Source organism: Megalops cyprinoides, chromosome 9 (assembly GCF_013368585.1).
Source record: "Megalops cyprinoides isolate fMegCyp1 chromosome 9, fMegCyp1.pri, whole genome shotgun sequence".
NCBI lineage: Eukaryota > Metazoa > Chordata > Actinopteri > Elopiformes > Megalopidae > Megalops > Megalops cyprinoides.
The window spans coordinates 33,498,026-33,511,762 of NC_050591.1; the positions used below are offsets into that span (position 1 = coordinate 33,498,026).

At 41.9% G+C, this 13,737-nt stretch overlaps 1 protein-coding gene across 2 annotated transcripts in view; it reads left to right on the top strand.

The window, feature by feature from the left end:
• Positions 1-6,511: 6,511 nt before the first annotated feature.
• Positions 6,512-13,737, top strand: part of LOC118782784 (mediator of RNA polymerase II transcription subunit 13-like) — a 60,178-nt gene continuing 52,952 nt past the window's right edge. For both annotated transcript variants that reach the window (XM_036536339.1, XM_036536340.1), the window contains exon 1: positions 6,512-7,139. In XM_036536339.1, the coding sequence (XP_036392232.1) occupies positions 7,074-7,139 (66 nt within the window). In that variant the 5' untranslated portion in view covers positions 6,512-7,073. The remainder of the gene's footprint in view (positions 7,140-13,737) is intronic.

The window sequence follows — 13,737 nt, forward strand, 5'->3', positions numbered from 1 at the left end:
TCTCAGAATTTATACCGCAGAGTGGCGGAACAGGTGTTATCTCAAGGAACGCTTCCATATTCGTTTCACTGCCGAGCAGCGATCCTGCGTTCTGCGGGCAGATTGATTGCTGAACGCACTGGCCAGCTCAGGAGGCTCTGGCCACATAAACAAGTGTTTGCCTCAAAAACAGGTTCCTGAATACAGGCTCTCCACTGTGACTGCCTGACACGCAGACCCCATAAACTGTGTGAGTGTGAGAGTGGCTTGCTTTGGATGCCTTTTTTACTATGGCAAATTGTTGGCTAATCATGGCCCATGCTATTTTTCACAGAGAATGCTGCAAATGTGGAGCAGAGAGCTATATGTTGAACTGGATCACACTTTACCCTTGCCTTCACTCAACCTGATTAATATAAGGTGTTCATTGGTTATCATTCTGCATTTCATCCAGTCTGAGGGATCACTTTGCACGGGTTTACTTTCCTCTGTGAATGGTTTAAAACACCTCAGAAAAAGTGATTTATTAATTAACGTCAGATGTGCTGGGGAATTCTGTACCATCCAGTCATGCAAAGTAGTGGATGTTGTTAAAGCTTCTCATGCAAAGATTGTACTGATGCTTGTCCTGATAGACATTCCTGTTCTCTGTGGCGAAATGGGAGTGTTTACTGCTAGTCTTAAAGCCACAAAAGAGGGCTACATGGCTAGAGTTTTTTTATTATGGAATACTGGACATTCTTATTATAGCCTCCAATGGAACACATTACTCTTCCACCCCATCGAGTTGACATGAAAGGAGGATTTCGACAGTGTTATGTAAGAGCCTCTGCTCCGCAGGTGTCATGAGTCAGTAGGGGAGAGCCAGTGCACCTCCACACTCTTACAACAACCCTAAACCTCAAAGGAAGCACAGCTGGACCTGCTATGTGGCTGCTCATCTTGTGGAAAGCACAGCGGCCACTGGAAGGTCGTAAAGCACAACCACATGTGTGGTTGTAGTGGTAAGTCCTGTGCAAGAAATGGAATGAATGTCAGCATTTAAAACTTTAGAAACCAATGTTTTATCCAATGGTTTAGAGGATAGAGGATTTTTATTCATGAGAAAGTCTGCAATAGTCCCCTTGAATTACAAAAACAAATCAACTTTTAAGACAATCTCTGGCAATAGCCATACCTCTTCAGTACATATTTTGAGTATCAATAACCACATTAATTGGTTTCAGTGTGTACATTCCTGGTGTGATGTTTCTTTGTAATGTTTTTTTAGTTCTGATTTCAGGGCAGAGTGTTCTTCCAAGTAGACAATAACACACTTGTTCGAATCACCTGGCTCACAAGAACATTGAGGATATCTATTTTTAAAAGCTTTATGTGAAATATTGAACATAGCATTACTTATCCTTGGCAGTCTAGACTGGATAATGAAAACGAATGGACAGAGGTGGGCCATTCATGTCATTATATAACGTGAAACATCTCAGAGATGAGGTGGGACAATTAGGAAGTCTGCTGCACATTTCAATTTCCCCCCTAATGCATAAAATTAATGAATGTCACCTTCCCAGCACCTCATAAGCAGTTCGCTTGGGCACCATCAATAATGCCAAGGTGAAGGCCTGGTACATGGTGGCCCGTTTGCTGTGCAGCTTTTTTTCTACTGTGTTTAATCTGCAGTCTGATCCACATTCACGTGCAAAAAATGCGGACAGACAAATATTCCACACAGAAGTTGTGATAAGATCTCCAAACACAGGACATTTCCCTGAGTGGCTTAGGCGTCTGCTTCTTCGGCATGAACGAAAGCAGGTTTTTCTCCCTTATCGTGATTTGGCTTTGTTTTTTTTTCATTGAATTTATAAGGGGCTGGGGAGAGTGTAGTGAGTTCAGACCTGGTTATTTTTTAATTGCTGCCATTTGCTGTATTGTCTGCAGCACCTGGGCGTGGGAGTATGCAACAGGTGTTTCAGATGCGCTGTTGCTTTGCGCAGTTTCACAGTTCTCCCGTAGTGACTGGGGCCGTCACCCTGGTCTGGTGTGTGTGGTTTTGCAGCAGTAAATGTAGGCCACAGGTTTAGCAACTTTTCAATGATTTAGATTAGCCATTTTGTCCCTCCATGTGAAAACACTTGTAATTCTCACAGATCAGGGCCCGGTAATAGGTTTATGTTTGTGCATGTGCTCACCTGTCTGAAGATAATGACTGGCTTTAAAGCTAGAACGCCTGCTCTTCCTCTTTTTTTTCTTTTGTATTGATTCTTTTGTCCCAATCTTCATATTGTTCAAAAACATTATAAAATTTCCCTAAAATTTGGCCCATTTAGTATCCATAGTTCATAGCTGTGCATAAAGTAATTAACCTTGCCCTTCATCCACACCTACAGTCAACATGGCCACCAAAGGTGTTTTCCACACATGTCAGCGCATTTTGGCAGTATTTTCTTTTTCATTTCACATTTGGCATGTTCATCAGACATGGGTTATAAGTGTGAACAAACTTCTGGTCATGCCTCCAGGTCTTTGGCTATATCTGACCACACCAAAATTAAGCATTACCGTTGTCTTCATACATGCACGTATACAATGTCAAGATTACAATGTCAAGATTACTAGGTATATTTTATCATCATTTGCGCATTTGACTGACATTTGCCACATTCACCATGCATTATTTCTTACCTCTTAGGTGACCACAGATCAGAGACACCAGCCATTCCTTAACCTTAGGGTTACCTTTGACTGGTTTTCTCTGATCCTGCGCTAGGGGATCAATCTCATTAACCTGCAGTTTACATGCACTCCAGCAAAGCTCGCTGCATTTATGAATCTCATGCTGCTTCTCCTTGCTGGAGGGTTTGCTTCACAAAAGAAACATGCTAAAACACGTTTTCTCTATCAATTCACAACTGCTCGTTATTAGAGAACTGCAGCAGGGAATGTGTGCCAGCTCATTACCAGCAGGGATACGCAACTTTGTCTCCTCAGCCTTTCCCAGCTTGTAGACTAACTCCCGTCTAGTCAGCAGCAAAAGGATGCCCAAGGCTGTTTTTATTACCTGAATTTTATTGCACAATGCTGTGCTGTTTTTGACCTTGTTCACCCATACACAGATTTGCTGTTACTCGATTTTAAACACTGTGACTCCTATGCTGAGTTCTGAAGTTAAAAAGAAGTCAGTTTAAAAGTCGGAATTATGCTAATGAAGCACTGAAACTTACACACCCACAAAAAGACCAGCACGATGATTCATATGGAGGCTCCCGCAGAAGGAGAAGTGCAGGGTGAATCAGCAGCGTTTGTGCTGTCATCTCTCCTGTGACACAATCAAACTGTTGACGGGTATTATTTCCGGTCACTGGTTCTCGGGCTGAATCTCAGAAAAGGTCCCTCGGCTCAAAGTCCCGCAAGTGTTTCACACGGGGGCAACGGACACATCTGACCAGCTCTGTACCCAAGTCACAGCTTAAGAAGGAAACGCCACGGGGGGAGCAAACAGGTCAGCAATCATTCACTGTCAAAGTAATCGTTAGGCTTAGTACTGGATCCCTACCCTTTGCCACATCAAGTCTATAGCTGCTAAACTGATGAATAAAGGGCAGAACATTTAAGAATGGAGACGCAGCATCTGGCTTTTAATTTAGTGTTATATCTTCACTGCAAACGCCTCTGCTGGGCTGAGATGAAAAGAAGGCACACAACCAAAGTCTAAAAGCCCTGCCACTTCCGTGGCATTGCGCGCCAACGGGTATTGTAAGTATTATTTTAGTGGATTATCGTTTCAGTGGGCAGCTGTCCAATACCAAATTACAATGTGAAACCAGGGAGAGATTTTTTTTTCTTTGTAATTTCATTCTTTCTTTTTTTCATCCGAGTACCCTCTCACCAGCTCGATTCTACTCAGTGTTCTTATGTGAACATGGTTCCGACCTATTATCTTTATTTTGCGATTGTGTCCGGGCCAATTGCGATCGTAATTGCCTGTGCAGACAGAAGGGATGATTGTTTGTTGTATTTGGCACCAGTAACGCCCCCATGGCCCATTGTTGGATGCATCTGGTGCCCGGGGACCACAGGCAAAGGCAGCCATGCCTGTTTTTGTCTTGTAGACATGGTGACCTTGTTGACAAACCACAGTATTTATTAACCTATTGGATAACTGCAGAAAAAACTTCAGGCACTTCCTGCCGTTGACAACAGGTCCCAGACCCACTTTCCCATCCTACCTTCCTCCCCAAATGTTTGGAATAAAATTTTGCTTCAGATCCGGGATCAAACGCTAAAGGTGCTTTGCCGATGCTCTGCTGAAAAGCATGATGGGGGTAATCCCGCTGGCCGTTTGTAAACAGGAGCTTGTCTTTGAACTGCTGACCTCATCGGTGCATTCCCAGACTTGCTCCCGGGCTGTACTTTTTACAGTGCGGTCTCGTCTTACGCGGCCCTCACACTTACGCTGTGCACCGTGGTCAATTTTTATTGAGTCACAGAAAGCTTTTGAAGTGGTCATGCAATACCTCCTGAACAGGAACACGCGCTCGGGGCCCCTCCTGCTGAAGGTTACGCGCTCGGCGGGCGGGTGTGTGCTGGCGAGAGGTTGCAGTTGCTGCATTTATGCAATTAACAGGAAATCGTTTGGCAAATGGGCAGCGGCTGCGAGGCATTTCCAGGCAGCTATTTTGCTAAACTGTTCAGAGAAAAACTTAAGTAATTAATTTCATTGACTCATTTTCAATTGCAAATGCTGAACTGATCAATCCATTGTTCAATATTTAGCATACACAGCTTATCTCATATTACAAGGTAAATAACAACATTTGATTTTCACTGTAATCATACTGTTCCTGTATCTTTGAATCCCTGTTTTAAAAAATTACATTTCCAATGTATCCTTCCTGCATGGGATTAAGGTATTCTTCTTATTATTCTTTCTAAATCCCTAGCTTTGTCTGTAGGAGGTATCTACCATCTATAATGTTGTTTTGATGTGTGGTTTATTGGATATATTCTTTTGAATAAGTCTTGGCACCATTTGAATATCTGGGCTGTAACATTCAATTACATTTAATAAAAGTGTCTCTCTCTATATCTAAAAACAAGACACAGGTGTTTATGAGTCAGACATTGTAGGTCAGACAGTTTCTACATGATCATTATGATTAAGCTTAATATACAGTGTGCATTAGATGTATTTTGATTATTACTGTTTTCATAATCATCTTAGATGACACGTGGAGATATCCGTCTTCATATTTCAGGGGAATTTAATGTAGTCTGAAATGTATTTTTAATTCAATATAAATATAATTTTAATATCCATGGAGAAGGAGGGAAAACTACAGAAAATATATTTTTAATGGAGAATAAAAGTGTGATGCAGGGCAGATGGTATGCTCACTGCCCTAGAATAAGCAATAGAGATCAGAGCAGTAAACCAAGGGGGATCTGAATCGATCATTCATGTTCAGGAAATGGTGTTGGGGAAAAGAGAGGTGTTTGGATTATTTTCATTATTATCGTTATAAGGACTAATAGTGGTAGTAATTGTGACAGTAGTCTTACACATATATGAAGTGCGAAATTAACTTATAACTTATAAATTAACTTAAAAACTTATTAACTTATAAATTAACTTATAATATATAAATGTTTCAAACAAAATACAACTGGCAGATTCTCTGAAGGAAAACGGGATTTCAAAACACTTCCAAAACATTGCAATTATGGAATGAGACAGTTTTACATTTATATATGTTTATATGTATATGTACTATAGATAGGAACACATTAATAAAATGGTGAAATGGTGGTGGTTGTGGTGGTCAGCCAGTAGGAGGAGTTCTTCCCACTGGGCCGAAAAGAAATCCCATGCCCTGCGCCGTGGTGAGAACACTGCTTTGTAGGAAATAGTCCTGCCGTCTCTCATGTCAGGCTTAACGGGTTAAGACTCACAGTGTTCAAGTAAGATCCTGTGGCATCTATCACAAGAAGCTGAGTTGTTTTCTAGTATCCCGGACAAATTCATAATCTGGCTGTCACAACAGACATCTAACGATCCACCACTGACTTCAAAATCGGAAATGTTCCATCTAAACTGATGAGCGTTGAGCGTTTCTGGTGCAAAATGGCTGTCACTTAAAAATAACGCTGTGTTATTTGTTGCCCGCATCTTACACTGTAACATGATTAATAACTTCAGTGCAAATTACGTGTTTTTTTTGTTTGTTTTTGTTGCTCTTTTGATTATTCTCTCGCATCTTTGCAGTTGTGATTTTTCAAGGATAGCAATACCATGCTGTTACGGTGTATGGCGTTTTATGTTGTTGCATAAACATTTACATTTGGTAAGTGATGCGCTAGGTGGAGCACAGTTTAGCTAAAGCCGGTAAGTTTCAGCTGCGGGTCTGGGATGCTCAGCAGCGCCGCTTGGCTCCGGCGGCTGCAGCCATCAGCTACAGCGTTATTACGCCCCTCATGACCGCGGATGAACCAATAGGGTCCGGGAGACGGAGTTGTCCCTGCGGCCGCCATTAAAGAAAGGAATCCATGAATTCAATTGGAAACCAGCAGGAACAGTGTCTGAAAAAATATTGGTTAAAATGACCCAAGAAATATAGCCTTGCTGTCGTTTTAGATCGATTTTTTAAAACATGCTTTTAACGTTTTTATTCTGATCCGGTGACGATGGAGGCGTAGGGTTTAGCTACACATTTTAACAGAGAATGTTTTAAAGCAAAGGGGGAGGGGGATAGTTGTTTCTCTGGCTTTCCTTTTTTGTTTTAAGAGCGTTTTGGCTTCTTTTTACATTTTAACTTATCGATGTATTTTAACATTAACAATGCGGAGGTTGCGGTGCTTTTCGCCGACTAACAGTTGATATTTTTCGCTGGATAGAGCGAGAAAAACGAGGGGGGTGTTGAATTTGGTTAGCCTGATAGCTAGCTTGCTAGTCAGCCTGCTACATTCTCCCAGCCCGATTGGATTGTACAGACATTTTCGTCGTGGCTTATGTCCATTAATTATAGGAATAACACAGTTCATAATTATTCTTGCTTTCTCGGGAACTGAAATGATGGATTGTTGGATCGTACTGTGAAAGGATGAGTTCTTGCTTTGTACCAAACGGGGCCAGCCTGGAGGACTGCCACTCCAACCTCTTCTGCCTGGTAAGAGATTTTAGCCGTTAGCTAAAAAACTAAAGAAGCCATTTTTAAACTAGCTAACGCTGGCTAACACTAGCTAGCAAGGCTCACGAAAAGATCAGGGATGTGGCCTGTTGAATATTTCAGTCAAGATATCAGTACATATCACCGAAATTGTCTTCTGCTTACAGTAAAGTAGCTAACTTAGCTAGGTTACACAACAGCAAAAACATATTTGTAAGCTAGCTCGCTACGTAGCTTTGTAGCTACTTAGCTAGGTGGCTAACTTAGTAGTTTGCTGTGTTTAGTCCATGAAGGTGGCTTGCTATCTAGCAATTTAAATGTTGGCTATCAGTTTAAATGTTTGGCTCATGATTTTGATATCCGGTTAGCCAAACAAGTACGTGATCTGTGGATCATTAAGATAGCTAGCTAGGTAATAAAATAGCAAAACCCATTTGTAAGGTAGTTGGCTACGTAGCTGGGTCGCTACTTAGCTAGGTGGTTGACTTAGTTTTGCGGTGTTTAGTCCATGGAGGTAGCTGGATATCTAGCTAGCAGTTTAAATGTTTGGCTGACTGGACAGATTTGCAGCTCAAACATTAAAATCAAAACCAGCTACGTGAACTGTGGATCATTTAGCTAGCTAGGCTAAGCTAGCTGCCCCGACATGCTGCACATAGCTTATGCAGCATGTAGCTTGCCAAGTAGGTCTAGGTTAGCAAGTTGTTTTCCTTCAGAAACAAAACACTGAGTTAAGTCATCAGCCTAGCGTTAGAGCTGGTTAACTTTTCAAAGTTTTGCAGTTTTGAAAGGGAGAAAAAAGCTTTGAAATGTACATTTGTTGTGTGAGTTTTAACTATCCAATGGGTTCGTATAGCTAGGTATATTGCTAACACCGTTGGTACTTGCTACTTGTGGCTGTTTAAACTTTGACTTTGTTAGTCTTCGGTGAATGTCTGTGGTCTAGCTAAGCTAAAACAGAGAAAACTGGTTGACTTTGGCCCTTGACTGGATATACATTTGCCACTTGGTGATCTTTATGATGGGATTTGATCGCTATGGTTGAAATAAACGAATTAAGATTTTCTGAAGCAACCAGTTTGGTGTAGTTATTTTTGCCATGTCAGTAGTGAGCTAACATCTGCTGCAGATCGCTGGTCAGTTTGCACAAAATACTCACGAAAATAAATGTCCAGCCTTACAGACCGTGCTGTTTTCACTATAGCAGTTTGTGCATTTAGGTAGCTGCTTGCCGGTGATGTTGCCAGCTAGCTAGCTCACTGACTGAAAGGTGGTAGCTAGCTAACTTTTTCTGTTCAAAGCTATCTGTGTATCCAGTTGATCAGTCTACAAACGATTTAGCAAACTAGCTGACCAAATTAGCCAGATAGCTAAACATATTTGCTATCGCTGTATTATTCAGCAGAGTAACTTTAGTCGAAATTTGGTTAGGTTATTTTGTTTACCACCAAAATCCCAGAGCTAACTTCAAATTCAACGTTAGTGTCCTGTAGAATCAGATAAAGTTGGCTAGTACTAGTTTGGTAGTCTCTTGCCGTTTAGCTTTATATGTTTTGTGTTCTAATAATAAAAACGTTAATCTAGTAACGTTAGAGCTCCGTTTTAAGAACATCTTGTGGATTACAGTTAACTAGATATAACGTCAAGTCACGGAAGATTGCAGCTGATAATGAACTGGCTGAGCTGACCTTTACCAAGTTTGGCACAAAAAAATGCAATCGCCACTAACATGAATGCATGATAATAATGTAGTCATGGGCTGTAGAGCTGCAAAAGGCCTAATTCTCCAACTTGCATTCCCGTGTGGTTCATTTTAGGTAGCTAGCCGTTAGCTAGACTAACGTGCGTCAGAAGTGGAAAGTTTGCGAGTGCAAGTTGCTATTACATTACATTACTGGCTTTTAGCAGACGCTCTTCTCCAGAGCGACTTGCACAGGTCAGTTTTTTTTTTTTTTTACATGTTATCCATTTATGCAGTTGGATATGTACTGGGGTAGTTTGGGTTAAGTAACTTGCTCAAGGGTACAGCAGCAGCACCCCAGCTAGGAATCGAACCTGCAACCTTTCTGTTAGGAGGCATTATCATAGTTATCACTACGCTGCGCCCCCTGCCATATAACGTTACAAGCTGTTGTTGCGCAAGAGCTACAACTCTGTCCCGAATGAGCTCTGGCAAAGAAAGCCTTTTGGACTCTGTCCACGGCAGTGCTGTTTACAGATGTGTGGGGCGCGTCATTCAGCAGAGCTTGTTTATGTAGACTTACCACCATGTGTTGTGCTTTGCCTAAGGAGATACAGTGTCTGTCATAAAGTACCCGATCACCAGGGGAATTTCAGAAGTTGGTATGATCTGGCCGGGGTTTTCTAGGTAAAGTCGCCGCGATTAACGTGGGCAGGTAGCTCAAAAATGGACCAATGTGAAATGCGCGAAGATTTGCATTCAGCGTAGCTACGTGCATGGTGGTTTATTTATTGGTCGATTTGTCAACACGACAGTATAATGTTGTTTTGCGAAATGAGTCTGTGCAGTAAGTCCGCATTTTAGTTTTTTCTGGCCCTGGTCAAACCATCACTGCATTTGTTCTTATATATCAAGACCGTGTCATTGCCTGTAGTTTAGGAAAGTTATCATTTTCAACCAGAAGTATTCCTTATTTTCACCTTATTGGAGGTTGTTGGTCATTTTTAAATCAAGGTGTGCTGGGGAAAGAGCTGCAGATGCTACAATTACAAGTTGTTTTTGATAAAAAAATCCATTACTTCAACATTTTTTCCGGTTATTGCTTAGCTTTAGTCAGCATTACTTTTTGAATTTTTATGTTGTCTTACTAGTCTTTACAGGAATGAAGAAATAACTGAAAGGCTGCAGCTGATATGCGCTGCAAGGATGTGCTTGGTCATACGTTCATATCTGAAGGTGCAGGCATACAGTTGCAGACTGCAGAAACTGGGGCCAGTTTCGAGAACGTCGTGTTGCTGTGTTGCGGGACGGCTGGAAATGACTAATGCGATTTGAGAATGTCACCTGTTGCCTGTTTAAAATGGACTGCGGAGAGTGCAGGGGGTCCAGAGGCTGGAAATGTTAAAGTGCATGTAAACAGCTGTGGAGGGACCGGCTGAAACTGAAATGCAGCGAGATTAACGGTGCTGGGGGAATACCCTGCTCCTAACCCACATCCACCCTCAAGCTGTATATCAGAACAAACTGTGACCAGACTTCTTCTGGTGTCATTTTTTTCCTGGGCTCCGCATGACGGGCAAGTGCAGATTCATCCTATTAAAGCCAAAAAAGGGTTTACTGTTAATTCAGGAAGGTGGAGGGCTAGGTAACCTCCCCTTTTGTATTTTTTGTAAAAGTAAAGGGTGGTTCTGATTTATTGTAAGTAGTTTCTGGCAGGCCGCATTAGCTGCATCGGGATTAGCTGGGATTCAGACTGTTGCTTTCGTTTGATTAATTTTAAAACATTGGACACCAAGAGTTGTGTACTTTATTTTATTAATGCCCTGAAATGAAAATGAGTCTTTTAAAAAACACAGGAACGAAGGCCACTGCTCACCAGGCCGGCCTGATCCACTAGTTTGTGGAAATGAATAGAACGACCTGCGCTTGTGCTCGGCTGTCAGGCTGTGTAACTGCAGGAGGTCCTCTCATTTCTCGGAATCTCCTGGGCAGGTGTTGCTCCTGCATTCCAGGTGACTCATGTAGGCCTGGTGCGTGGCAAATGAACATTTTGAAAACTGGTTCCAGCACATTAGATGACCCAGACATATAAATTGGACTTAATAGGTCTGCAGTCTTTAGAGGCTGTTTCACTTATTCAGCTACTTTGTCATGGCATATGTGAGTGCAATCAGGAAAGCAAAACATAAATGCTAACTGTCATTCAACAACTTTGTCTATAAAATATTTACCTAGACATCAGTGTTGAAAGAATAGGCTATGAAATGTTGATGTTTAGCAGATGTGAACAAAGTAATGATTGAAAACAGGCTGTATACATGCTACTCAGACAAACTCCTTTGACAGGTAAGCTGTAGTGCAGTATGCATACATGGATAAAAGAATTTTTTTCTTGTATTTTGTGTCGTTGCTGTTGTGGTAAGTTCAAAACTATCATGTGCCAAAGCTTTATTGCTGATATCCAGTTTGTTGCCACAATAGTTTGCCATTCTCTTGAGCAGATATAGGCAGCAGCGTTTTATAAAATACCAATAAAATAATACCAATAAAAATAACCCAAAAAGTTGCCATTTCGAGTCCAAGGTTTGCCACTGCTGTTGTACCCTTGGACACGGCACTTAATCGAAATTGTCTCAGTAAATATTCAGCAGTGTAAATGGATAACACGTTAAATTGTAAGCAGTGACAGTCTGCTAAGTTAATGTAATGTTACAAACAAAATGGAGAAAGATGAAACCCTGAGTGTGTTTTTCCTTGCAGTAGTGTGTGTAGAGTAGTAGGAAATGTCCATCTGGGCAAAATTGAATTTATGGCTTTTCTTGATACAAGGGCCTAACAGTTCTAGCTGATGAAAAGGCTCTTTGGAAATTAAACTGACACCGTCAGCAGTCTGCTACAGTATATTACCATAGCTAGGTATCAGTTAAGTGGTTAGAGGAGTGCCTTTTACAAACGCAAGCATGATGGAGGCATTCTGAAGTTACTAATGAGACTTCATTAACCTCTGTGAGGACGCCAGTGACATTCTCTGGACATGATCTCCTGCAGACCCAAGCTTGCTCATCTGGAGCTTGGTCTCGTGCCCTGGGCCTACTGTGGGTTTTCCTGGCTCCCTCCTAGACTCTGTCATTGATGGTGTCTGCCTGGGAGTCTGTGCATTCATTTGAATGTACAGTACATAAGTTTGTTGGACAAACCCGAACAAGAAAAATGTAATGTGCAGCACCTCAGTCCTTAATTCAGTGGACACGATCCTCCCAGGTTTTTGAAAGTGCAGTTTCATGGGCTGCAGGAAGAACTGAAATATGGCCTAAACCAATCCATTATACCCCTCTACAGTATGTTCTGAAGCAGGAGATGGATATGCTTTTGGCACCAAGCCTGCTGTTCCCCGAATTCTGAAGTTTTAATGAACATCGGAATATGTCTTTTATGACACTTTACGATTGATAAGCTCAGTTCATTTGCTTTAGTACCACTGTAAAAATTTATAAGACATCAAAAGCTGTTTAACATACTGTTTTACATAGCACTCCTTGTCATTATAGTGTAGTGAATAAAGTTATTATAATGTCAGTTACTCTTGTAAACTCTGGCCTTTAGGCCTGCAGCGTGGGATTTGCTAGCATTCAGAGCAAGTGTGAACACTGATCTGAGGTCAGCTTTTCAGTCAACTGTCAGATAATCTCTGAACAGCCTGCCTGCAAATAATGTTTTTCTTGTTCAGTTTTTTCTTTTCTTTTTTTTTTATCATGGATGCGCATCCAGAATAGTCCACCATTTGAGTGTTTTCACGGGTGGTTAGGTTAGATATTTTAATGCATGCCTTCACAAGCTGCTGTGTGAAACTCCGGATTTCTCGAAACACAGCTAATGCAGAGAGGCTTGAATTTATCGACATGCGCAGGTGGGGAAATGAACTTCAATGAAAAATATTTAATTAATTGCATGGTCTTAATACTTTCATTTGTGGATATTGATTAGACAGAATAACATTGTTGATTTTCAATCAGTCGTTTAATCTTGTAGAACTGAGATCCAGAGTTGCTCGGGCAGAAGATGATTCGGGTGTCAGTGATTTTTTTTTTTTTTTTCTGGTGCTCGTTGAACCCCCTCAACCTGTGCCCCCCCCCCTACACACACACACTTCCAAATGACTGTGGGCATCAGGACCTACACCTTTAAGAAGGATGAGCACATGAGGTCTGGATCTCTCTTCAAACCCTGGGTCGCCCCCTGGCTTTAGTTTAATTGGAGGCCTGCTTGCATTGCCACAACCTGTGCTGTATTACATAAGCCACTAGACGGTGGGAGCTTCCTGTTTACAGACACCTGAAGGGCAGAGTGCCGAACAGGGAGGAATCTTCACTCGTCCCGCGCCGTCTCGGTTTCTGAAGAACAGGGCCGGCTGTTCTTGCGGATTTGCATACACATCGCATGCTGCAGGTGGCTTTCTAGAGTGCGGGAGTTTCACTTCTCTGCCTGTTTCTCTGCCTGTTTCTGGAGCATAAGGGAGGCACACACGTGAGGCACAGACGGCCTCAGGCTGGCTGCTGTGTGCTGTGTGTTCACGCATTTGTGGTGCTTTGGGCCAGCAGCGGCTCTGTTCACAACGCCCCTTGTATGCTAACATGTATACTAGCGTGCTAGCTCCATAAACTTTGAGGTTTTCACTACAGTCAGAGGCCATTTTCTGTAGTCTGTAATTGTTTCCCTGGCACATGTACATTGCTGTAATAAAAGCTTATGAGTGCGGAATTTAGTACAGATTATGTGTATGGGTCATTGAGAGGGGTTGGTGTGTGAGTCTCAGTTCAGTTTGTCTCTCATTCGTAACTCACTCAGTCTCAGTTCAGTTCAGTTTGTCTCTCACTCGTAACTCACTCTCAGTCTCAGTTCAGTTCAGTCTCAGTCTCT